General features: G+C 55.0%; 1 protein-coding gene across 1 annotated transcript in view; it reads left to right on the top strand.

The window, feature by feature from the left end:
* Positions 1-24,356, top strand: part of ST3GAL1 (ST3 beta-galactoside alpha-2,3-sialyltransferase 1) — an 81,729-nt gene extending 57,373 nt beyond the window's left edge. The window contains exons 3-8 of the mRNA XM_059043073.2: positions 7,316-8,223; positions 13,861-14,057; positions 15,197-15,376; positions 16,665-16,710; positions 17,835-17,954; positions 19,857-24,356. Coding sequence (XP_058899056.1) covers positions 7,912-8,223; positions 13,861-14,057; positions 15,197-15,376; positions 16,665-16,710; positions 17,835-17,954; positions 19,857-20,030 — 1,029 coding nt within the window. The 5' untranslated portion in view covers positions 7,316-7,911 and the 3' untranslated portion in view covers positions 20,031-24,356. The remainder of the gene's footprint in view (positions 1-7,315; positions 8,224-13,860; positions 14,058-15,196; positions 15,377-16,664; positions 16,711-17,834; positions 17,955-19,856) is intronic.
* The last annotated feature ends 661 nt before the right edge of the window (positions 24,357-25,017 follow it).

The raw sequence follows: 25,017 nt of genomic DNA, 5'->3' as shown, positions 1-25,017 counted from the left end.
TGTATGGAGTGCGCCAGCCACTGGTGGGAGTGGTTGGGTAATGAGACACGTAGCCGTGGGTCCCCAGGGGACCCCAGGGCTAGTGCTGGCCCACTGGTAGATGGAGCTGGGTTCCAGGGTGAGTGGTTGCAGGTCCATGGTTCCTGGATCTAGTGTTATCCCGCTGTGGCCAGGGTCAGGTCCTGACATGGCTAGCTGCAGGGTCCAGGGTGTCCCAAAGCTGGTGTCAGCCGGCTCTGGTAAGTGAGGCTGGATCCCAGGGCAGCTAGCTGAGGTGTCTAAAGTGTCTTGGAGCTGGTGTCAGTCTGCCTACTGGTGGGCAGTGCTGGGGCTTGGTGGTGGGTGGGAGGAAGGTTCCTGGGTCTGGTGTGGGCCTGCTGGTGGGCTGGGCTGGGGCCCAAGGCCTCCTGGGGCTAGTGTCAATCTGCTGATGGGCAGAGCTGAGTTCCAGGGTCTCTAGCTGCAGGGCCCTGGGGCTCTCAGAGTTAGTGTGTTGGCCTGCTGGTGGGTGGGGCTGTGACCTTGCCCCATTAGTTGTTTGGCTGGAGGCCCCCCAGTACTGGTGCCCAAAGACTGTTGAGCAGGGCTGGGTCCTGGTGCTAATAGGCTATAGAGAGGATTCCAAAATGGTGCTGCCAGCACCAGTGTCCTCGTGGTAGAACGAGCTTCCTAAAAAGGCTTTCTCTAGTGTCTGTGTCCCCAGGGTGAGCTCCAGTTGCCTCCTGCCTCTCTGGGAGCCTCTCTAAGATCAGCATTAGGGTCTGACCCAGGCTCCTTTCAAGTTACTGCTTCTGCCCTGGGTCCCGGAGCGTATGAGGTCTGTATGTGCCCTTCGAGAGCAGAGGCTCTATTTTCCACAGTCCTGTGGCTCTTCGCAAAGCAAGCCCTGCTGGCCTTCAAAGCCAGACGTTTTGAGGGCTCGTCTTCCTGTATCAGGACCCCCAGGCTGGGGAGGCCAGTGTGGGCTCAGACCCCTCGCTCCTTGGGGAGGATCTCTGCAGCTGAAATAACCCTCCCGTTTGTGGGTTGCCTACCTGAGGTCCTGAATATAATGTAAGTCTGCCCCCCCCAACCCATCTCATTGTGGTTCCTTCTTTATGTCTTTAGTTGTAGAAGACCTTTTTCTGCTAGATTCTGGTCTTTCTCATCAATAGTTATTCTGTAAATAGTTGTAATTTTATTCGGCCCATGGGAGGAGGTGAACTTAAGGTCTTCCTACTCCACCATCTTGGCCACTCCCCCAGAGTTGTTCTTCTCTGATGGAAGGTCTGGGGGCCCTTCACCAGTCAGTTCTGATTTCACGTCACCCTGTGCCTCCACGTAAAGCCGTCCAGGACCCCAGAGGCCAGGACGTGGTGGGATCCAGTTTTCAGTGAGCAGCGAGTTCACAGATGCTAATTCCCCACCACTGTTCCCCATGTTCACTCAGGACAGTGGAGCCAGCAAGTCACCCTCGCTGTGTTTCCCAAAGCTGCTGTGTGAGGAAGCAAAGTGAAAGCAGATGGGGCTGGGCCTCTTCGGGGACTGGGAAGTGGTGGCCGAGAGGCTGTCGCTGCAACCCTCTGCGTTTTGGTTCGTTTCCTTCCCTCCCACCGTCTGCTCACTCAGCTGGTGCGAGGAGCTCTGCCCTGGCACCTCTGGGGAGTCTCTGCCCCTCCCCCTTCTCCGGATTCACCAAGCCCTCATCATGTGCAGGACGCCTCACCAAGCACACAGAGTGGCACAGAAAAGATTCCATGCCTTCCACTTGTGGCTGTGGCTGAAGCTTGTGTCAGACCACTTATCCCACCAAGGACTGTAAGAGCCGGATAAGATAGAAATTCAGCTCTTCGAAGGTTTTAGAGAACAACCAGGCAGCCAGGACTTGAGGGACGAAGACCCCCGGAAGGAGAGAAATGGTCGGGGGTGAGCCTGATGCTTCCTGCCGCCTGCCTGCCCAAGGGATGCCCTGGCTCGTGGGAGGCTCCAGGGGACAGACGGAGAGAAGCAGCTCAGTGTTGAGCAGTCTCACGAGGCTGGAAATAAAAAATAATAGTAAAGAAATGAAATAAAAATGTAGTGCAGGACTACCAATCAGCTAAAATTAAGGGGCCAAGAACCTAGAGCAACAGAAACCACAGGAAGGGAGTCATTATTCCGCACCTTTTTTTCCTTTCAAGGCATCTGCCGGAATTTAAGTTGCGTGGGACCAGAGCCTAAGGAAACAAGCTAGAAACAGCAGCTGAGAGGTTGAAAAGCTAGACTGAGCTTTTGACAATCTCACAGTGTAGGGGAGACAGAAATTGGAAGTGAGAACGTGCAAGGAAGAGGTCTCTTGGTAGGCATCCTAGCTTTCCTTTAAGAAGGGCTGTGCCCTGTAAATGAGGGCAAGCCAGAAATAACTAGTCATCATGAAGACACAGTGTGGCCCCAATCATCCTGGTCACCAACTGGAACAAGGTCATGTGCCCACGGTGCTCTGCCTAGCTCCAGGAGCAAACACATTCCTCCCTGAATAAGGACAGCCTTATCCTCAACGGCTACACTTCCAGCACCTGCAGTATCCACCGTTGCCAGGCGACAGAGCCAAATGACCAAAGAGACATAAGGAGAGAAAATAGACAACAGAAATAGACCCACATCTCCCCCAAATGTCATGAGGGTAGACGATCTTTAAATAACTGTGATGGATCATTGGAGGAAGATAGATGACAAGGTGCAGATTTTCACCTGAAAACTAGAACTTATTTTAAAAAATTACTCAGATGGAAATTCTAGAACTGAAAAATACAACTGAAATGAATATAGTATATAATTTAAACAGATTAGACACAGCAGAAGATAGGATGGACAAGGTAGTATCCATCTCAGGAAGCTGAAAAGATGACAGGTTACAAACCCAAAGAAATGACAAGAAAGGAAATGAAAACGAGAGCAAGTCCTGATGAAGTAGAACGATTAGCTGTGTCTACAGAGGACAGCCCAGGAGAGGAAGCAGAAGCCTGGTGCAAAGCGCTGGCTTTGCCTCCATCTCGCTGTGTGACCTTGGACAAGTCACTTGCCTTCTCTGAACCTCAGTTTCTCCTTTCAGGGAAATAAGCATGATGGCTCATTTCACCCAGATGACATGAGGATCCCGTGGAGGACGGTCATGGAAGCTCTTTATTAGAAGTGCTGATATTACCGACAACCTAGCATTCACTCGGTCATTTCACCAACAGTCATAGGGCAGGAGGCTATGCAGAGAGCTAGGAGGGCATCCCAGCCTTGTGAGAACTACTGTGCAGTTCAGCAGGCATTCAATAAACATTCACAAACCCATACTGTCCGTTCATTTGGTTTTCCAAGTATTGGAAACAGCTCTTCTCGCAGTGGCTGGTAATTGCTGCCTTGTCCTTATTGGTGGGGTAGGGGGGTATATCTTCATTAGAGACCCTCCTTTGGGGAATCCTTACTTTCTGGGTTCTTGAAAGGGCACTAACTTGCGTCAGCGTTTTGCAGTGACCCCGCTAGACTGTCACATCCACGTCCTCTGTGCCTCTCCCAGAACTCCCGTCTGTGGCCGTGAGATGACTGTCTCTCTGCAGACAGGACAGCGGGCTGTGTCCTCCTCCCGCCTCCCTCTCCTCGTCCTCTTTGTTTTGGGAGGCTTGGCCAGCCTCCGTCCCTGGCCGGCCGCACTCTTGGCACGCGGAGATCTGTGGCCCACGTTGTATTGGCCTCAGTTCCATCTCCGGGTGCCAGGGCTGGCGCTCCCCGTGTGTACCAGGCTGCCTCACATCACAGAGTACAGAAAGTCACGCGTTCCTCCTTTCTTCCGTGGGGCTGCGGGGCAAGGTGGAGGGCTGTTCTTGCTTTTCCACTGCAGTTTTTTTCCGGGGCTTTCAAAAGTGCTAATTGACGCCAGCCTGGAAGTGTCTGCTGGTAGGTGGGGTCAGAACGAGCACCCTGGCCTCAGAGGTGCAGCTACCAGGACGTCCCAGCTGGACGGCAGGAGGGTGTCCAATCTGTACCTCGGCGGTCCCAAGTCTCACCACACCTTCCCACGGCCTCCGCCAGCGTCAGTGTAGAACATTAATATCTCTTGTGGAGCTGGGACATTGTAGGGAACCTAACCTCTCATTCAGAATTTTATTCGATCAACATGGTTCAGTAATCATCTATTTCAGTGAACTTGGCTCTGCCCTTGGCATCAGGATACAGAGTCAATAAGAGCATCATGGGCCCTGCTCATGACAAAGACAAGTGTAATGAGACCATGTGAGTCCTCTGCTTAGACCCTCCAGTGGGTCTCCATGTCCCTCAGAGAAACTTAGTCTTGATCGTGGCTTCTGAGTCCCACACACCCTCGAACCCACCCACATACATGCCACATACGTGCTCCTCGCCGATCCAAGGACACCGGCCTCCTTTCTCCCAAAGGCACTGGAGCCTTGCAGATGCCTGGGAAGCTCCCACCTTAGAATCTTTCACGAGGGGTCCCCCACCACCCAGCCCAGAGCCTGGCACAGCTCAGGGCCCCAGCAAATATGCGGCGAGTGGATCACGTGAATGGACAGATCTTGCTTGGTTAATGGCCTCGAGAAGTGGGCAGAACCTGTGTTGTCAGCCCCATGTTCCCGTTGAAGGGATGGTTCAGAGAGGGTAGGTAACTTGTTCACAGTCACACAGCAAATGGGTCGTGCAACCTGATGAGAATCAGAATCTTCCGACTCATAGTCTGTGCTTTCTTGCTCAGATCTCCACTCTGAATTGGTGGTTCTTTCCCTTCATTCACCTCTGCATTCCTTCATGCCATGTGTGTTCCCGGTTTCCGGGCCACAACAATGAGTGGGACTGAGTTTCCATCCTCCTGGAGCTCCCAGCTCAGGGAGGAGACAGATTAAGTACACAGCACAGGCAGAGTGGAGCCAGGATGCTGTGGGGGCCAGGAGAGGCCCCTGCTCAGGCCGGCAGTGGGCAGGCCTCCCTCCAGGATCAGTGCCAGCTGAGCCCTGAAGAATGAATCAGAGCCAAGTGGGGTGGGGTGGATTTTCCGGACGGTGGGGACAGTCTGGGTAGGTGCCCAGAGGCAGGAGCAACCATGACCTGTGGGTCAGTCATGTTGCTTCAAGTTAGAATCTGCTTTACACAATAAAGGGGATTTATCCTCTCATGCCCTTGAAAAGTCAAGGCACAGGGTGGGCTGCGGGGCTGGAGTGACTGGGTGTTCAACACAGTTCGCCTCTTCCAGTGAGCTAGCAAAACGTCCAGTACGACCCTGACCTCGCATCCAAACAGCAAACTGGCCAGAGCAAAAGAACGTTTCTTTCCCCACCACTGCAAAAAGTCGGGAGTTTCGCTCCAGATGAATTAGGCTTCCATATGCATCCCCTGGACCAGGTTCTGCGGTAGGAGGGGTGGGAACACTCCGCCTGCCAAGTTAAATCAGAGCCCGCCCTTGAGGATAAGCAGGTTAATCTAACTCAGATGACAGAGCTGGTGCTTGATGGAGAAGCAGGGGACAGCTGGAAGGGACAACTCTAGACGCCATTAGGTTCTACGCACAAGTCACGTCGTCACAAGTAGAAAGTGGAGCAGCAGGCAGATGGAGAGACATTGCCACCCGGGCTGAGGTGTTGAGGAAGCAGTGGAAGCAGCACATCTTGAGCCCTGGCTGCCTCCAGGAAGGCACTGTGGATTTAATCTGATTTTTGAGCTGCCCCTCTTTCTACCAAAAAGGTAATCAATCTCCCTTCCACTGTTGCTTTCCTGGAAAAAAATATATCCTGCCTGTTGATAGTCTACACGTTGAGGATGGGGAAGGAATTGATCGGACAAATAGAGATAGGGACACGTTCCAGGCAAGTACCAAAGGGAATCACGTTCAAGTGCAGAGGTGTGACCACAGCTGCACTCTGCAGAAGCCCGGAAAGCCAGTGAGGTGTGGGAACTTGTGTTACAAGCATTTGAGGAGTCCTGGTTTGCTTTCTTTGATGAAATAACTCCCAGCTTTCTCTGTACCCCTCCAACTATGGTCCTCCGGAGCCCAGTTTACAGACAGGGTGTCCCGTCCAGGGCAGAGCTCCTGCTTCTGTTTCTGGTACACTGGCCCCCCCAGGTGCATGGAGTCAGAGGGTTGTGGATCTGGGTTCAGATCCTGCTTCTTGCTGTCCCCATGACCTTGGGAAAGTCATTTAATCTCTTTGAATCTCTGTTTCTTCTTAGGACAACCTGGGAAACCCTTGTCTAGCTGACGGTATACTTTGTCAGTCATCTGAGGAAATAGATGTGTATGAATGTACCATCCTGTTTGGCTCTTAGTGGCTCATCCAAGAATATTCATTCGCACATTGAAAATGGAAAGTGAAAGTTTAGCAGTTACTTAATGAATACCAGAAACTCAGCATATAGCATTTTAAAAAACTAATTAATTAATTAACTAATTGTTGGCTGCGTTGGGTCTTCGTTGCTGCGCGCGGGCTTTCTCTAGATGCGGCGAGTGGGGGCTACTCTTTGTTGTGGTGCACGTGCTTCTCGTTGTGGTGGCTTCTCTTGCTGTGGAGCACAGGCCCTAGGCGTGTGAGCTTCAGTAGTTGTGGCACGTGGGCTCAGTAGTTGTGGCATGTGGGCTCTAGAGCACAGGCTCAGTAGTTGTGGCGCACGGGCTTAGTTGCTCCGCGGCATGTGGGATCTTCCCGGACCAGGGCTCGAACCTGTGTCCCCTGCATTGGCAGGCAGATTCTCATCCACTGCGCCGCCAGGGAAGTCCCAGCATATAGCATTTTGTCTTATCTTCATAACCATTTTGTAAGTGGAGCTATTATTATCCCACTTTACAGAAGGGAAAATTGAGGGTCAGGAAGGTTGATTAACTTTCCCAAAGCCATACAACTGGTAAACCAGTACTTGAACCTGGGCCAGGTGGAAGCCTGGGCCACCCCCTAATCATACCACTTTGGTTGTGGTTGAACTTTAGAATCTGAGAGAGAGAGAGTGAAGGAGAGAGAAAGTAGCATGTACTTGGCAATCTCTGTGTACCTGGCACTGTATGTGCATTATGAACTCATTTCACAGACTTAGGTCTGATTCTTAAATGTACTAGGTTCTGGTTGCAGGAAAGATGGGTGGGCCACCTTCTGTGTCTCTTAGCAACCTTGAAGAATAGGCGTTAACGTCCCACTGTACACATGCACACGCTGAGGCTCAAAAGGGTAAAAAATTGTTTGTCCGTACCACCTGCCACGTTGGCTTGCCAGCAGAACGGAAGATGATGGGAGGAAGTGGAGAGAGAGAAATGTTTTTTATAAAAAAGTAATAGAAGTTCATCCTGTTTTCTTCCTCCTTTTCTGTGCAGATGACAGACAACCCTCAGTGCCTTTGTCAAGCTGGCTGCTTCACCGCCACATCTCTGGTGACAGCATGGGCAAGACCAAGTTCTAATTAAGGATTGTCACACACCATCTTCTCTGGAGGGCGGTGACAAAGACAGCTTGCCCCTGTCCTGTACCGCGACCCTTCCTTCGAGGCCCTCACCTCCAAGGGACCCTGGACTGTCACAAGGATTAATTGCCCCTCGACCCCCTTGGATGGGAAGGGAAATCACTGTTATCAAGTTTCGATTAAAGCTTCACCAGGAGACGTCATCGGCTGTTTAAGCATTGCTGACGAAGCAGGCCACTTCATTTCCTGAAAAGACAAATTATATGCCGGCAGACGCACTCCGCCACAAGTGGTCCACTCAGCCTTTGAGTGTCACGGGTGATGTCGGGCACAGCCAGGTGGCCGTTGCCCAGCAGCAGTGGCCATAGGAGGCTTTGAGGCTCCCTGGGGGTCCCCGCCTTGCCCTGCAGTCGAGCCTCTGTCTCTGGGATCTTGCTTGGAAGTTCCTCCGCAGTTAGGCGTGCTTTCCTGCAGCCCATCCCTGGGAGGCCCCCCACCAGGAAAGCAGCAATGGCGACCACGAGGAAAAGAACCCTCAAAGTGCTCACGTTCCTCATCGTCTTCATCTTCCTCACCTCCTTCCTCCTGAACTACTCCCACACCATGGTGGCCACCGCGTGGTTCCCCAAGCAGATGGTCCTCGAGCTCTCCGAGAACTTCCGGAGGCTCGTGAATTACCCCCACAGGCCCTGCACCTGCGCCCGCTGCATCGGGCAGCGCAGGGTGTCCTCCTGGTTCGATGAGAGATTCAACCGGTCCCTGCAGCCGCTGCTGACGACCCAGAACGCGCTCCTGGAGGAAGACACCTACAACTGGTGGCTGGTGAGAGCCGGGGCTGAGTGTGGGTCTGGGGGAGAGATGTGGGCGGCCCCCGGCTGCCAAACGCTCAGGTGCAAGTGTACACCGGGGGCCCCGCAGGGCGCTTGGCAGGAGTCAGAACACCGGTCACCCGTACGTTCGTTCGTTCATGCGTTCAGCCTCTGCTATTGAGGATCTACTATCTATATTATAAGTCAGAGCAGAGGGCTCCGTAGCAGTTCCCTGTGTCTGCCGTGACAGGTGACCGCACGCTCGGTGGCTTACGGCAGCAGAAACGCATTCTCTCGCGATTCCGGAGGCAGAAGCCTGAGCTCAAGGTGTCAGCGGGGTCGGTTTCTCCAGGTGCCTCATCTTGAATTCCTTAATTACATCTGCAGAGACCCCGTTTCCAAATAAAGTCTCATGCACAGGTTCCAGGGATTAGGACTTGGACATAATCTGTTTAGAGGCCACTATTTAACCCACTCTGGGTATGGAGAAGCAAATAAAAAACCAGATCCTTCTCATGGCATTATATTCTGGCAGAGAGAGAGACAGATAAGAAACAAATAAACAAGATAGGCTCAGATAGAAGTGCTCGGAGGAGAAGCAAAGGGGTTTGGGATAGGGAGAAACTTGAGGCAGGGGCCTCTGTAAATGGGCTCATCGGGGAGGTCTCTGAGCAGCCAGCAATTGAGCTGAGACCCAAAGGCACAGAGGGCGCCAGCTGTGGGAGGATCTGGGGAAAGTGCTGCCGGTCACGGGGACAGAGGGTGCAAGAGCACTGGGGCAGCGTCAGCTCGGTGTCTTGGAGGAGGAGGAGGAGGAGCTGTGTGTGGCCGTGAGCGGGGGAGGTCTGGGAGTGGGCGACACCCACAGTGAGGAGTCTGGGGTTTGTTCTAAGTGCAACAGGAAACCACTGTAGAATTTTAATTAGGGGAGGTCCGTGATCTGATCTAGTTGTTGAGCGCAAAGTGGATTGAAGGGGAGTGAGAAATATCCATTCACTGAAGACTTCTTGAGCATCTATTAGACGCCAACATATTGAGATGGAAAAAAACAGCTTTCCCTTTTTAGCTTGCAGGGATGGTTGGGAGAGAAGGGAAAACAGACCATCACAAGGCAGGGTGATAGGTGATAGGCACCCAGGGTCCCTGGGTTTTGCTCCTGACTTTTTATATTTTATCAAGAGTGATTTTGAGGAAGCTCTTCATCTCAGATTCTCAGATTGAGGTAATACTAGTACCTCACCACGTTTCTCTATAGCACCGCAAACATTAGGTTTTAACATTTTTATTTATTTTTGCTGATTTAACAGGCAAGGAAAAATGAATTTGCATTCTTTCAGCACTTATGAAGGCTGAATGTTTTCCCATGTGGCTCTTCCCGTTTCATCAAATCGTCCTCCCACGTCCCCACCCCAGCCCTTACGTGCAGTCCTTCTTTGCTGGAGTTTAGCCTCTTGGAAGGGCTTTTGCAGGGTAGGAAGGAAGGGGAGAAGGTTTCTCATGAATAGAAATCAACAGAAAGGAGCAGGGCTTTAGAGCTTCTGGGTTCCTTGACAGCACACAGACCACATGTTTTGAATAAAGAATCAGGACACCACATCTGACAAGCACTCGCGTCCCCTCCAGACGGAGACACAGAATATAGAAATAAAAACCACCCTGGGAATTCCAGCAGGCGCCGTAGCTCTGCATAAAGGCCCCCAGACAGCCAGGCCAATCTCTGACAGATCCAGATTTAGGACCCCAAACACACAGCCCCTGCTTTTAAAGTATGACGAGCCTGGTGGAAATGCCCTGAAGGGTGCTCGGCTGGCAGGGAGCCCGCAGAAGGTGATAGATGCCGGCTGTCCGAGGGACTTGCCCTAGACATGCTCTTCCCCAGACCTACTCAGACCCCTCGTGTCTTCTCCCTCTTCTGCTTTGTCTCCAGGACGAGGGGAAGGACTTGACTGAGGTCACTCAGCCATCCATACGGAGCCAGGCCTGGGACCCGGCCGCCCGCCCCAAGGCCCCCGGGTTTCCCGTCCTCTTGTCCACCCGCCGCTCCTCCAGACCCACGTGGGAGGGAGGGCAGGCGTGGGGGAGTCAGGAAGAAGCCTTCAGGAGCTGGGGGGCTGACAGCTCAGGTGCCTTGGGTATCGCAAAGTCCCCCGTGTCCTGCAGCCGGGAGGTGATGCTGGCTGACTCAGCCTCTGCCTCCAGGCTCTGCCTTAAGACGTGAGGCTTCCTCAGGGAGCCTCTGACAGCCAGCAGCAGCCACTGCTGCTGATGGTAGACAAAGAAATACACTGCTTGGAAACGAGTCAGGAAGAGTGAGAGGGGAGAAGGGTGTCTTGGAACTTCTGCCCTTTCTCTCCGGCGTGCATGTCAGCAGCCCTCTGGGACGTCCGTGGTCAGTTACGAAAGGCAGAGAAGTCATAAATTTCCTTCCCAAGGAAGACAGGGACATAGCGGTACTTGACCTGCCTCATCTACCCCAGCTGGTGAGTGGATGCTTTAGGGCCCTAATCCCCAGAAACACGGCTCGATTGCAGCCCGCTGCCCCCGAGTTCTCCTCAGCTCTGTACTCACCCCATGGCCTAGATCTTTTCCTCTCTGGGCCTCAATGTCTGCTCCTGCCAGTGAGGGTCTGAAACAGAGCCAAGGTCCCTGAAGTGTGAGCAGGTGGGAAAGGGCCTTTAAGAGCATCGCGTCGCATCACGCTCAGGGCAAGGAAGCCATTCGGCTTCAATTCTCTTTCCGTCTTTGAAGTTGCAGGGGTTCAATGTCGTTGCTCGTTTCGCGATGTGCCTCGTCAACACCTGCCCGTCTTGGTCCGAGCAAAGGAGGGCGGCCTGCCTGGGCAAAGCACCGGATGGAGCTGGAATCGAATAAAGTGGTTTTGTTTTCATGGTATTGGACACTTTCCTTTTTTTCCAGACAGATTTTTTTTTTGTTTTACTTCTGCCAAGTAACTCTTGCTTTCCGCTTGTGGCAGACATATAAGATTTCCTTTAAAAAGAAACTTACTTTTAAAAGTGAATCGTTAAAGAGGGGTAAGTCAGTAGTAGGTGGACGGGACAGCGTGATGCCGCACTCCCAGCATGCGTCCCCCGCCGGCCGTGAGCCTTCAAACCCCGGGGCCCCTGAGGCAAAGCAGGCACATGTGTCACATAGTAGGTGCTCAGTAAATATTGCTGAGCGCTGGATTGCAGAATACCGTGTTGCTCCCTTAACCCAGCATACAGTGCCATGCTCCCCGAGGTAAGGGCGTGGATGGAGGACACTCTCTGCTTCTGAGCGCATCTTCACGCTGTCAGGGCTCTTCCTGGCTGGGGGCCTCCGAGGAGGTCCCTGCCGGGCAGCTTGGCTGTGGTCCTCGATCCCAGGGGTTCTCAGAGTGTGGTCCCTGCATCAGTAGCAGCATCTCCTGGGAGCCTGTGAGAAATGGCTCTGTTGCCCAGATGTCACACATTAGCCCAGGTGATCGTGTATTCAGGAGCCCGGAGCTGCCCCAGGAGATCCTATCAGCGCAGGTGTTTAATCTGGCTATAGTTTTTGTCTTATTGTGATAAAATATACATAACATAATATTTATCAACTGTTTTATCAGTGTGCCATTCCAGGGCAGTAATTGCATGTTTGGGTTGGGTTACCATCACCACGACCCGTACCTGGCACTTTCATCACCTCCAACAAAAGCCCCTTGTACCTGTTAATAACCACCGCCCTCAGCACCCCTCTCATCCCTCAGGCAACCGCCATTCTATATGCTAGAATCTGGCGATTCTAGTATCTCCTGTAAGGGGAATCGTACGATATGTGTCCTTCTGTGTCCGGCAAATAAGCCAGTGAAATAACGCTTAGCGTAAGAGTTTTCAAGATTCATCCATTGGGAGCATATATCAGAATGTCCCTTTTTTATAACTGAATGATATTCCATTGTCTGGATGTTCCACATTTTGTTTATTCATTCATCCGTCGATGGACCCGTGGGTTGTTTCCACCTTTTGGCTCTTGTGAGTAATGCCGCAATGCACACGAGTGAACAAGTACGTGCTCATGACCCTGGTTTCAGTTCTTTTGTTTGTTTGTTTTGGGTTTTGTTTTTGTTTTGGCCTCACCTTGCGGTTTGTGGGACCTTAGTTCCCCGACCAGGGATTAAACCTGGGCCCTCAGCGCGGAGTCCAAACCACTGGACTGCCAGGGAGTTCCCTGATTTCAGTTCATTTTAATATTTAGGAACGCAATTGCCGAGAAACCACCAAACAGTTTTCCACAGCGGCTGCACTAGTTTACACTCCCACCGGCAAAGCCCGAGTGTTCCAGATCCTCCACGTCCTCACCAGCGCTTGCTATTTTCCCTTTTGCTTTTATCGTAACCAGTGATGTTTCTAAGCAGAAGTGTGTCTGCGGTCCTGGTGTCGTTGCCTGCGGCTCCCACAGCATGCGAGTGTCTTAGGCTAGAGGAGATGCTAGGTGGTTTTATCTAGAGGACCACGCAGGTCTCCTGGTGTGCCTCTCCTTGGGCATGCTGGTTCCTCCAATGCCAGGTGGGGACCGGGTGCCCGGGGATCCCCCTACGCAATCCCCCCATCACTGACCTCCCAGACGGTGGCCAGAGCAGCTGCTGGCCTCACCTTTCTCTCCCAGCCCCTCTCCTGTCCCTGGGGTTGGGAGTGAACCCTCCCCAAGCTCAGGGACTGGGCTGTCCAAAGGTCAAGGTTCCAGGGCTCTGAGGCAGGGGTGATGTTGTGGGAGAGACTTCAAGGTGGGTTTATGAAAGCCTGGCTTCAAATCCTGCTTTGGATTCAGGACACGTGCTCAACCGACCTGGGCCCCAGAGCATCCTTTCTCGTCTGCCTTTGAAGTGACACAGCCCTGGGGCTTGGTGACACGGGCAGATGCGATGCCTCTTAGGAAATCTCTCCAGGTTTCACTCTGAGTGAGGTAGAAATGTGCATCAGCGAGTGGTCACCGTGCAGCGTGGCCGAGCTCCCCCTGAGGCAGTGGACGGACGTGGGTGTACAGAGAGAGGGGCTCAATAGGGCGACCCACTTGTCCCACGTTTAGCACCGAGAGTCCTGCTTCTGGGGAGACCCATGGGCCAACCAGGTGGCTGGTCACCCTCAGGATAAACCCAGTGTTTGCCTCCGCCTGTGGAGGTCCCAGGGCAGCTGACCTTGGGTGTGCGTGTGAAAACAATTTGTTAAGCAGACATTGGACTCCTTGATGCATCCGGCAAAGGGCTGATTCTTGGGTCTGGCTGGAGCCCGGTGGTCCTGGGGCTGCGGGAGCTGAGAGGTGGGAGGGTGAGGGGAACAGAGAGAGGGGAGGCGGGCGTGGAGGGTCACCCGACACTTCTCCCATGTGCTTTACTCATACCATCCAGTCTCACTGCGTCGAGGCCAGGGCTGTACCTCGCACATAGCAGGTGCTCAATAAACCTCTGTAGAATGAGTGAATGATCTCTTGCCTTCTCATCTCCCTGAGTGGCCCTCGGGCTCCTGGCAGGGGAGGTGGCTGTCTGAGCCGCCTGCATCTCCAGGTGTCCGGCGGAGAGAAGGGTACTCGGGAGGGGCTGGGTCATCAACCGCAGGGGGCTCGGGGCCCAGCAGCGGGGGCCAGAGGTAACACATCCCGGCTGACTGTGTCCTGCGTCCTCTGCCCACAGAGGCTCCAGCGGGAGAAGCAGCCCAGTAACTTGAACGACACCATCAAGGAGCTGTTCCAGGTGGTGCCCGGGAACGTGGACCCCCTGCTGGAGAAGAGTTTGGTGGGCTGCCGGCGCTGTGCCGTCGTGGGCAACTCTGGCAACCTGAGGGAGTCCTGGTACGGGCCTCAGATAGACAGTCACGACTTCGTGCTCAGGTGAGCGCCAGCCCCTCGCCCCCCAGGCCACCCTGCTGCCCCCCGGGCTTCTGGAGCTGCAGGGGGTGTCATGGCTCAGCGTCAGGAGGTCAACACCCCAGTCCGGGTGTGCCCAGCCTTACCTGGGGACCCCGGGCCCCTCACTGCCCCCCCTGGGCCTCAGTTTCCCCATCTGCATTGCAAGGTGGACCAACAGGGCCTCTCTGGATGGAGAGAGGAAACCGTACACAGAGGTACCCAGGGGGCTGGGAGCTTGGCCTTGAGAGGCCTGGACAGAGAGCAAGACTAACTTGAGGACTCTTGTTTAATCTTTAAAATCCACCCCTGTCCGGGAATTCCCTGGTGGTCCAGTGGTTAGGACTCGGCACTCTCACTGCTAGGGTCCGGGGTTCGATCCCTGGTCTGGGAACTAAGATCCCGCAAGCTGCACAGCCAAAGAAAATAAATAAAATAAAAGCCATCTCTGTTTTGCCATCTAGGCCATAACATAACTATATACTTTTAATATAAAATATGTTTCCCTGTCACCGAGTAAAACGGATATTCCAGGAAGATGCCCCGTGTCTCTCCCGCGTTTCTTGTCATGTCCCCACACCAATCACCCGACCCAGGGGCACCGGTGACTCAGATGAGAAGCACAGGAACCTTCTAGAACCATCCCCTGTTTCTGTGGTCTCTGACTTTATGTCTTTAGACCACTCACCTGGCCTCAGGGAGCCTCAGTGTACCTGGTGTCTAGTGGGAATGTCCATGGTGAGGGGGAAAGAGTCAGGTTCAGGGTCAGACAGGCCCCGAGTTCAAGGCTGCCTCTGGGTTACTCTGTGTCCTGGGATAAATTCTTTGCACTCAGATTTCTTTGGCCATAAAAATAGGACCATAAAGTACGTACTGGACGCCGTCATCATTAAGGGTCAGTGATGTGCGTCACTGGACCGGGGCGGAGTAGGCCGTCGACGGTGGCGATGGTCAGGCTCACGCGAGATCAGAAATGAGAAAAGTAGCAAAGGCCTCTGGGCTGTGCCGCAATTGCCCCCATTTTACGGATGCGGAAGTTGGCGCCCGGTGAAAGGGGCACAGCCTCGCGGAGCCGAGAATCGGTGCCCCAGTGTGACGCCTGTCCTCTCTCCCTCCCCTCCCAGGATGAACAAGGCCCCCACGGCAGGGTTTGAGGCCGACGTGGGCAGCAAGACCACCCATCACCTCGTGTACCCCGAGAGCTTCCGGGAGCTGGCGGAGAACGTCAGCATGGTCCTGGTCCCCTTCAAGACCACCGACCTGCAGTGGGTGGTCAGCGCCACCACCACAGGCACCATCTCCCAGTACGTCCCCTCGGGGCGTCTGGATGAACGCCACGGCCTGTCCCGCCTCTGGTCCTTGCTGTGTGAGGGCCTCTGAGCCCCCCCGCCATGCTGTTCCACCCCCTACAGCCACGCTCGTGCTGTTTCTCCCCCGGAACACCTCCCCTCCCCAGGCCTCCTCCCGGAGGGCAGAGCCCCAGTCTCCCGGCCGCCTCCAGACCCTCCGGCTCTTCTTGGTACCCCTCCTCCCATCACCCCGGTGCACCCGGAGCTCCGGCCTTCCTCTTCCTCGTGACTTCCTGCTCCCCCGAATAGACCTCCCAGACACCCTGAAAACCCCTCGGGAGAGGGAGCCCCGCTGGAAAGGATACAGCACGTGTTAGTTCTGACCCCGTCCTCGTCTCTGGGGTGCTCCCCTTTGATGACAGCCTCTGCCCACCCCCGCTTCTCAAACCATCAAAATGGCCCCGGCTGGGCTGGGGGGCGGGCAAGGAACACGTCGGCTCCGGCTGCCTTGAGCACCGACCGAGGAGCTCACATCTTCTGATTTGTTCCGGGCACTTGGCACGGATCTCGGTGATTTTCCGCTGGTCCTTCTCACACGACCTCCATCCTCCAGGGAGACCCGGAGGCTTGGCCCCTACGCAGAGCCAGGCTCGCGCCTGCCTGAAGAGAAGTGGCTTAGTGCCCAGATGGCCCCAAGCCTCCTTGTCTGAGGCCTGGTTAGGAAGCCCGAGGGATTTGGGTGCGGGAAACCGGGGTGGGGGGTGGGGGGGGCTGTGCTTGGAGGAGGAGGGCAGTGAGGTTGCCTCAGGCAGGGGAGGAGCTGGATCAGCCAGGGCTCAGCTTCCAGCTCCTTCCTCCTGGTCCCACAGGCTGGAACGTGACTTGTACCCGAGGTAGAAGCAACGTGAGGCCAGGTGGCCAGGCACTTATACCGTCATCTTGGGGGCACGTGAAATCTTGCAGATGAAAAGGGGGCCATTGTGAGCCTATCAGCCAGCGTCCCAGCAGCGGGGGATGCGTGTTGTGGGCCCCGCTCCGTGCTTCTTGTGCTGTGTGCACTGGCTTGGAGCAATCCCTCTTCTTAAACTTTCTGGGAGAAGGCGGCATAAGGCAGCAGAAGGTCCTCGAATTAGCCACGATCGCCCTCTGGTGTCCATAATGGGCCACTGCGAGGAGGTGGGGTCCCTTGGGGAATGAGTGTGCTTTCCCGCTTGCCCCACCTGCCTCTCCAGCTGCCCCTACTAGCTGATGCCCAGGCCTCCAGCCCCCTCCCACATTAACCACCTGCCTTGTCCTCCCGCAGCACCTACGTTCCCGTCCCCACGAAGATCAAGGTGAAAAAGAATAAGGTGAGTCAAGGCTCAGGTGCCTTGTCCTCTGAGCTCAGCCTCGCTTTCGAGGCTCTGCACGAGGACAGAGAGCACCATCTCCCCGCTCTGCCAGCATCTGGCGGCGGAGAGCCCCTGGGACCCCGGGCTGGTGGGGGGGGTGGCTCCCCACTTAGAGAGTGGAGAGGCGAACCCTGGAGAGGTTACCTAAGCCTGGACCCTGGAACTGCAGCACCACCTGGGAGCTTGTCACCAATGCAGATCCTCAGGCCACCCCACATCGGCTGAATCAGAAACGCTGGGTTTTTACAAGCCCCCCAGGGATGCTGGTGCTGTTCGAGAACCACTGCCCTACAGCATGAGCATCTCAAAGCCAGACCTCGTCACCTGTCTCCATATCTGCATCTTCCCCAGTGGGCCCTGGAATGGGGCTGGCTAAGACGTGGGCAAAGGGCCAAGGGATGAAGGAAATGAAGTGTCCACCACACCAGACCTTTGCATACACTGTCATGTGTAGGTGGAGAGATCAGGTTCAGAGAGGTCAGGTAACTTGCCCAGAGACACACAGCTAGTTCACTGTATGGCTGGAGCTGATGTCTTCCCCGTGGTGGCTGCGTGACATTGAGCATGTCACTTAGCCTCTCTGAGCCTCGGTTTCCTCATCTGTAACATGAGGAGAGGGAGACCTGGCATGTGGGGTCATTTTAGGGACTGGAGATCATTCAGGCCCATGTTCGGCGGAATGGGTGGCTCGGTGCCTTCCTGCAGTATCACAGGAGTGTCCTTGTCCCCAGCTCGTGCTCTTTCCTGGAACCTTCTCCTGCAGCCTCATGTCCCACTCCTTGGCCTCATTTGATTGTAATTCAGATGTCACCTTGTCTGCAAGCCTTCTCACCCCAGTGCCTTACCTCCTTTCTGCGCTTTGTTTCTCTCCATAGTCTCATCATTCTTTTCTAGCATCCTCTGTGTCTCCGTGATTTAGTTCACGGTCCATCTTCTCCACTAGAACGTAACCCCCCCACCCCGAGTGCAGGGTTATGAGTTCCAGTCACAACAGGGTCCCCTGAGGTTACAATAGCATGTGGCACCTAACACATGCCCGGTATCCTTCTCGAGACCCCTCACTGTGTCCTCCCCTCCCGCAGATCCTGATTTACCACCCAGCCTTCATCAAATACGTCTTTGACAGCTGGCTGCAGGGCCACGGGCGGTACCCATCCACCGGCATCCTCTCGGTCATCTTCTCACTGCACATCTGTGATGAGGTAGGACCCCCTCCCCCATGCCTGCCCGCCCCCCCACAGGGGGTCAGGGACCTAGGGCTCCTCATTCTGTGTTCTCAAGAGGGGCGGCGAGAGTGCCTGCAGTCAGGCAGACCTCCGTCCCCACTCGCGGCCCCGGCATAGCCTGTCTCTTCTAGAAGCTCCCATCCTGTCTCTATGGTGAGCCTTGCACTGTCTCCCACACAGGAAGTTTTGGGGAGTAGCCGTGTTCTCTTGGTGTGTGAGGTCCCAAGGCAGAGCCCGGCCTGGCAGGTGGAAGCTCAGATCTGATCTGGGGGCAAAATAAGCATATCTTGCCCCCAGGAGTATATTATAATTGGGAGAGCTGTCTGGGGTTGTGGTTTCGATCTCAGTTGCTTGTCAGAATCATCTGTGGAGCTAAATTCCAGCCCCCAGGCCACAGCCCAGCCCACTTCCACCAGAATTCCTGAGACTGGGAACCTGGCACCCAGGGGTTCCACTGCTCACCGAGGTTGAGAATCAGTGATTTTGCCAACCGTGCGTTTCCGATGGTGGACCCGCCTCGCCGTCCGCCAGCCTGGGCCTGGGTTTCCATCCGTGATCTGGGGTGCTCGCTGCCCCTGGACAGTGAAGCAGGACGGGGGGACCACGGCGCCCCGTGCTTCTTCCCTGGCCCTGCGTTCAGGCAGGGCACTCCGCTGTCCCTTCTTGCCACGTACAGCCCGCCGCCGCCCTCGCCCCATCAGGCTCGTCAGTGGACATCAGAGGGAGGAGGGGTCGAGGGGTAGCAAGGCCCACCCACCGCCTCTGCCTCGGTTGTTCTGCCACCGTCTTCGCCTGCCCTTCACCCCAGAAACCGTACCTGCCTCTCATCTCCCCACCAAGCCCCCACCTCCAGCTGGCTGGTCAAAGAGCCCGTGGGCCTCTGCCTCAGAAATGCCCCTCCCATCCCTTCCTGCGTGCTCTGGGGAGGGCCCGTGTCCCTGCTGGCCTCTTCGGAAAAGGCTGTACTTGCCACGGAGCTGTCTCCTGCCCCTGGTGGGTCCCCGCCCCTGAAAGCTGTCTGCCATGCTGCGGCCCACATAGCTTTCCCTCTCCCTGGAAGCTCCTCCTCCCGTCCCTTCCTGGTCACCTTCTACTCATTTTCCATGACCCAGTTCGTCACTTGCTCGAAAGAGCTCTCTCCGGCCTCCTGCCCCTCCGTCCTCGGTGCTGAGGGAGCCCCGGCGTTAGCCCCTGTCCCCCACGGGGGCTCGGTTGGTGCTTGTTATAATTTAGCGCCAAGGCCTGAGACCTGAATCCTGTATCCCTGATGGCGCCAGCATCCGCCTGAACTCTGATGGATTTAATGCAGCACCTGGCACAGAATAAGTGCTCAGGAAAAGTTTGTCGTGCGTAAGAAGCTCCCCCGCCCCGCCCCGCCCACCAAACAGCGAAGACCCCTGGATCCGATGGATTTTAGCCCAAAGGGAGACAAGGGTCAGCACCTACCGCCCACCTCACTGCGGTCATCACTCTTGGCCCCATTTTCCATATGAGGAAGGCGAGGCTCAGAGAAGGAAGTGATTTGGCACTTGCAGGAAGTATCAACAAGTAGAGCTGGGCTTTGGGGCAGGCTGCTGGGCTCAGAAGCCCTGCTCCTCAAGCCGTGGAGAAGAGGTTGTGCCTCCCCAGAGGCGGACCCAGCACCCTCAGGGCCACCCACAAGCGGTAGCCTCCCACCGTGCCTTCTGGCATTGGACTTGACTTTTACTCAACTTGCCTTTGCTTCACCAGGCCTCTGAGAGCTCCAGGCTCCTGGAGAGGGGTTTGAATCCTTGAAAGGGGTGTTTACAGATCCTGGGGGCGCGTGCAGGCTCTCTTTGTTTGAGGGTCCACCTGCAGCCCTGCGGTCCGCTTCTCACCTTTGCTTTGCCCCGGCAGGTGGACTTGTACGGCTTCGGGGCAGACAGCAAAGGGAACTGGCACCACTATTGGGAGAACAACCCCTCGGCGGGGGCTTTTCGAAAGACCGGGGTGCACGACGGGGACTTCGAGTCCAATGTCACGGCCACCTTGGCATCCATCGACAAAATCCGGATCTTTAAGGGAAGATGACGCTGTGAGGCGCTACGGACAGACGCACCGGAGCGCGCCTCTCCACATGCAGCCCCAGCTTCTCGCCGGAGCCATCGCGCTCGGGGAACTTGGAGGGCCAGCCTCAGGGGTGTGCCCAGGTGCCCCTCGCAGCCTCTTGCGCCCCAACGTTTGGCAGCGTCTACTCAGCAAGGTTGCTGAGCCCTGCCAGGGCTGCAGAGCAAGTCTCCGAACCATTCTGGGGTGGGGAGACCCCTCTCGCTGCCGTTCCTGGCCGGGGAAGGTGGGGAGACTGGGGAGAGGTTCAATCCGAAGATTCCCACATTCTAAAGAAGAGGATGGTCTCCCGGGGAGGTTGCACAGAGACTCTCCTCTGCTGAGGGGTCCGGGGCCGGCTCTCTGGTTCTCGCTGGGAAGCTCCTGGGTGAGGACGACCCCCAGGACAGCCATGTGAGGCCTCCCTCACATGGTGGGACCACTGCCCCTCCCCCTGTCTGCCCAAAGCTCATGTACGGTGGCCAGGAGGGCTCCTCACCCCAAAGGTCTTCAGAGACTCTAAATATCCAGATGTCTCCTTCCCAAGCTGCTGTTCCCTTGAGTAATCAATCTTCGTGGTTATCATGATGGCTGAGAGCAGATCTGACACCTTCCGTGTGCCTTTGTATCGGGGAAAGAGCTGAGAGAGATGCGTGCATTTGGCTGAAATGAGGCAAAAGCCCCGACTTGGGCAAGGGGACCGCAGCAGTGCACTCCCCTTACTCTGTAGCTGGGGACAGTTTTCTAGTTCCCTGAGCCAGTATCTGAGTTGGAACAAAGCTCGGATGATACTCGGCCCCATCCAGAGGCCCATCAGCCACGGACCGTCCATTCTTACTTTCACAGACTGCTGGATTTGGTGCCCGTAACCTTCCAGAGCTGTGCAGGAGGCCGCCACCAGCCAGCAGTTTCCCCCAGGGGTCTAGGCTCTGGCCCAGATCCCTCCTGGCCACCTGTGTGTTGTCCTGGGGGTTGCGGGGTCATCCTAGGAACGTGACCATCAGAGGGGAGAAGTCATACCTCATCCTTCACGTCCCAGCTGCTCTTTCTTCCTTGTCAGCCTTCCCGGTTATTTATTGTTTTGTTTTGAAAATTCAGCTGACATCATCTGCACTTTGTGACTCAATTGCTCTCGCTTCAGTTGGCAGCTGGGGTGTGGGCGCTCAAAGCCAGTTTTGTAGGAATCCTCAGGCTTGGGGTACCGTGGTGTCTAGGGCTTGAGGGCTTGCTGGTGGACAGATCCTGGGGTGTCAGGTTGATAGGTTTGTAGAATGCTCTGTACCTCCTTCTCTTCCAGTCCTACCTTCCTTCTTTCTCATTACGGGCTTAGATTCAGTCTCAGGCTAGGAATCGCCAAACCCAGCGGCACTGTCTTGGGGCCGGGTGGGGAGTAGAGTCACAGGCGTAAAAGGGCAGTGATTTTTGGCTCCAGTTGCTGACATTTAATCAAAACAAAACAAACAAACAAACAAACAGCCCGTATTTTCTGTCAAGAGCATTTCCTAAAAGGCCACTGATACTTTGAGGAGTTGTGACCATGTCCCGGTCTGGGCAGCCGGGAGGCCGCCTCCGCTGCTCCCTGCAGCCCTCTGGATGAGCCCTGCCCTCCCCAGCCTCACCTTCTCCCTCTGCAAATGGGGAGGGAGGACTTATGAAGGTCACGGACCACAGACAGCAACGGGCATTCACAAGCATCCCTAGAAGTCACACACCACGTTTGTTTTTCTCCTGAGTCCCTGTATATGATGAGTATTTTCCTGGGGAGAGGTTCCAGTTTTTATTTGATTCTCAAAGACTCAGGATCCAGAAAGTGTTTTTTAAAAGCTAACAAACAAAAACCTGTTCCAGCTTTAAAATTCTGCAAAATTGAAGACCCTCTTGACTGATAAAAGGCTTGTAAATTGCTGTGAGGTCATTATTCTGAACATAAATCCTCAGAGGCTAGAGCTCACGGGAGTACTTGACGTGAAGAATTCAGCGAACGTGTTGGTCGGCTGATTAATCCCAGGGACAAGCCTTGCAGAAATGGACACTGGCGCAGGGAGCTGTGTGGGCTGACCCCTGAGCTCTCTCCCCTTCTCCCGAAAGCCGAGTCTGTTCAGGATGATGGGGTCGGAGAGAGCACTCAGCTTTCCTGGATGTGCTGAGCCAGGTCCCCAGAGCAGACAGGTGTCCACGGCCGAGCTCCACGCCACCTGGGTCGGCCGCCTGGTTCCCCACTCCCCCTCTCCTTCCCACTAGGCTGTGCACTGGGAGACACCTTTCAGCCCTTGGATCCCACGTGACAGGTGAGAACAGCAACGCCAGGGAAGGAGAGTGATTGCAAAAGTGAACCAGTCGTGAGACAGATTTTGAGGCGAAATAGGGTGTTCTGGGCTCCACGGTATAATATCCAGAGGTGGGCTTTCCCAGCCAGGCCCACCCGGCCTCTCAAAGAACTGTGGTCGGTGTAGGTTTCGGACTATAAGCCTCTCACCACCGGGCTTCGTTCTCAGGCTACCCACGGTGGCCCCCGGCAAGCTGAAACCTTGGCCTTCTCACACCGTCCTTCCGGTGGAGGAGACAGCATCGTGCTTTCCCAGAGCTGGGGCAGACATCGTCTTGTGGCTTAACAACGGCCACCTAACCGAACCCAGCCAGCCTTTGTGGCCAGGATTAACGCACCGTTGCCTTAAACCAGCGGGGCCCATTCTGGGGTCCAGGTGGCCGAGAACTGGACGAGAGTGTTTCCCACGGGGATTCGGCCATCAGCTGGAGGACGAGAAGCACCCACACGAGGAAGCTCTTGCATGGACAGTATACGTCGTTGGGCTCCCCGGGGGCTCCGGGGTCCCAGCCCAGGGCTCTGTCCACGGAGTAGACAGAGAGCTCCTTGGAAACCAGGCCCGGGCACGAAGCCTGCAGCAATCAGTGCTGAGCCTGAAGCCTTCGAAAGGCTGAACTGATGAGGGAGAAAGATGTCACCGACAGGCCAGACATCTGACTCCCACAGGGAGTGCGGAGGCTGCTTTCTCAGCCTCAGCAAAGCAATGCCTGCAGCCACACGACCCCTGGAGCCCCTGCTCTCACCCACCTGTAGGGGAAGAAAGGAGGGTGGGTTTGTAGTCATCTGGGGAAGAGAAGAAAGTTCTTGAATTGGTGCCTTTTGAAACCCTGGCTTCATCAGGCATCGTCCAGCAAACCACGTGGGCTGGGCTTAGTGGGAGAAGCCAGATGCAAGGAAATAGGACCTAAAAGAGAGAAGCCAGGTTAGAAGGGGGGCAGGCGATTTTTGTCGCGGGGAGTGGGGGTGGGTTCAGGGACTTGACGGCATCCCAGGCTCTGCTGTGGCCAGAAGGGCCAGCGAGAGGCCAATCCTACCTCGATGCAATCTGGGCCTCTGGATCAAAGGTGGAATAGGATCACAGAGAATATTTAGAACTGTGATGTTTGCTTTACCTGTTCTCTTCAAGGCAGCCTGAACCCAAAGGAAAAATGGAAAACTGAGAGGAGCTCACTCTCCCTCTCATGGTTGTGGTCGGAAATGCTTTCTCCAGGGAAGCCAAAGATGGCTGGACTCCAGCCATGTGCCATCAGGGACTCTGGCAACTGTCCTCCTCCAAAGAGTTCGGGGACGTCACTGTGTCCATCATGGACACCTAGTTTGCAGCAGACCTGGCCTCAGGCCACTGGCTGGTCATCCTCTCCTGGGGTCCGGGCTAACAAGTTTTGAGCCCTCCTGGGGGGCAGTCCACGACACCTCTGCAAAAAAAAAAATGAAGAGGGTGTAGGAGGAACAGCGGGCCAGGCAAAGCAGCATCACATTGTCCTTACCCAAAGCACTGCATTTCCTGCAAGCAGCCAGCCTCTGGCCTCCTGTTTCCCTCCCAGACCATCAGAGGTCCATACTCGTGTTGAACTTGACCCCGTTGCTCAGCTTCTGAACTGCCATTGTCGCCCTCCTCCCCAGCGTCCTGGTCCAGACATCAGCTTTAACCTGGGAGCCCTCACTGGGCCCCGGTGGGATGGACGTGGGTGCACCATCACGTTAGCACTTAACTGAATTCACGTCAAAGCCAAAGTTCCCTGAGCACTTTTTCCTCTTCGCAATCTTGTCGGGTTGGTTGGTGGTGTTTTAAAATCTGCTTTCTTTGCCCCCCTTGCCTCGCTCCCATGTTTTGCAGCTAAGTGTTTGTCATCTGGATGCTTTTTGAATGAAGTTGGCAAGAGTCTGCCTTCCTCGGCTTCTGCTGTGTTTTTTATTTTTAATTTATTGTTGAACATTTCCAATCATCCGAATCAAAGTGAATAAAAAAGAGCTATTTTATTGTTTGGGTGTGTCTGTCGTTTTTCTGTGAGGGCTGTACCTTGGTGCCGTCTCTTGAGGTTTCCACTCAGGAGATGTTTTCAGTCCTAAAAAGACACCTCCTGTGTTAGTGTCTGCCCTGAACCAAGTGTCCAGATGTTCAGGACATGGAGAGATAGCCTCTCCTCAGATGCAACCGTGCCTTCTCCCTGCTGTGTGACTGTGGTAAAGTCGCCCAACCTCTCTGAGCCTCAGCTGCCTCATCTGTCCAATGGGGACCACTCTCCGGGCCAGCAGAGGGAGTGTGAAATCAAGAATAGATGCATCGTAGGAGCTGGAGGAGACACAAGCCCGCTGCGCCGAGCGTTTGCTGAACGAAATAGCCTATGTGGGCAGAGTTAGTGTCCATCCTTCCCAAAGAAGGCTCGTCCAAGAATGGATGCAAGTCTGATCCAGAGTTGGTACAAACTGCCCAATTTTTAAAATAGATCCAACGATCCACTACCAGGACTCTGTAAAGTTGGTGTAAATAATACTACTTCCTGATTTGCGTGGCACTTTACAGTTTGCACAATGCCTCCCTAGGCGCGATCTTGAACTCTCTCAGCAGCCCTGCAGAGCTGGTGAACGGGTGCAGGCAGTTGAGGGCAGAGGTAAGGTTCAAGCCAAGCCTTCCCTCTCCAGATC

Source organism: Kogia breviceps, chromosome 17 (assembly GCF_026419965.1).
Source record: "Kogia breviceps isolate mKogBre1 chromosome 17, mKogBre1 haplotype 1, whole genome shotgun sequence".
Taxonomy (NCBI): Eukaryota; Metazoa; Chordata; class Mammalia; order Artiodactyla; family Physeteridae; genus Kogia; species Kogia breviceps.
The sequence above is the reverse complement of the archived record's forward strand: the minus strand, read 5'-3'. Positions and strand labels throughout refer to the sequence as shown.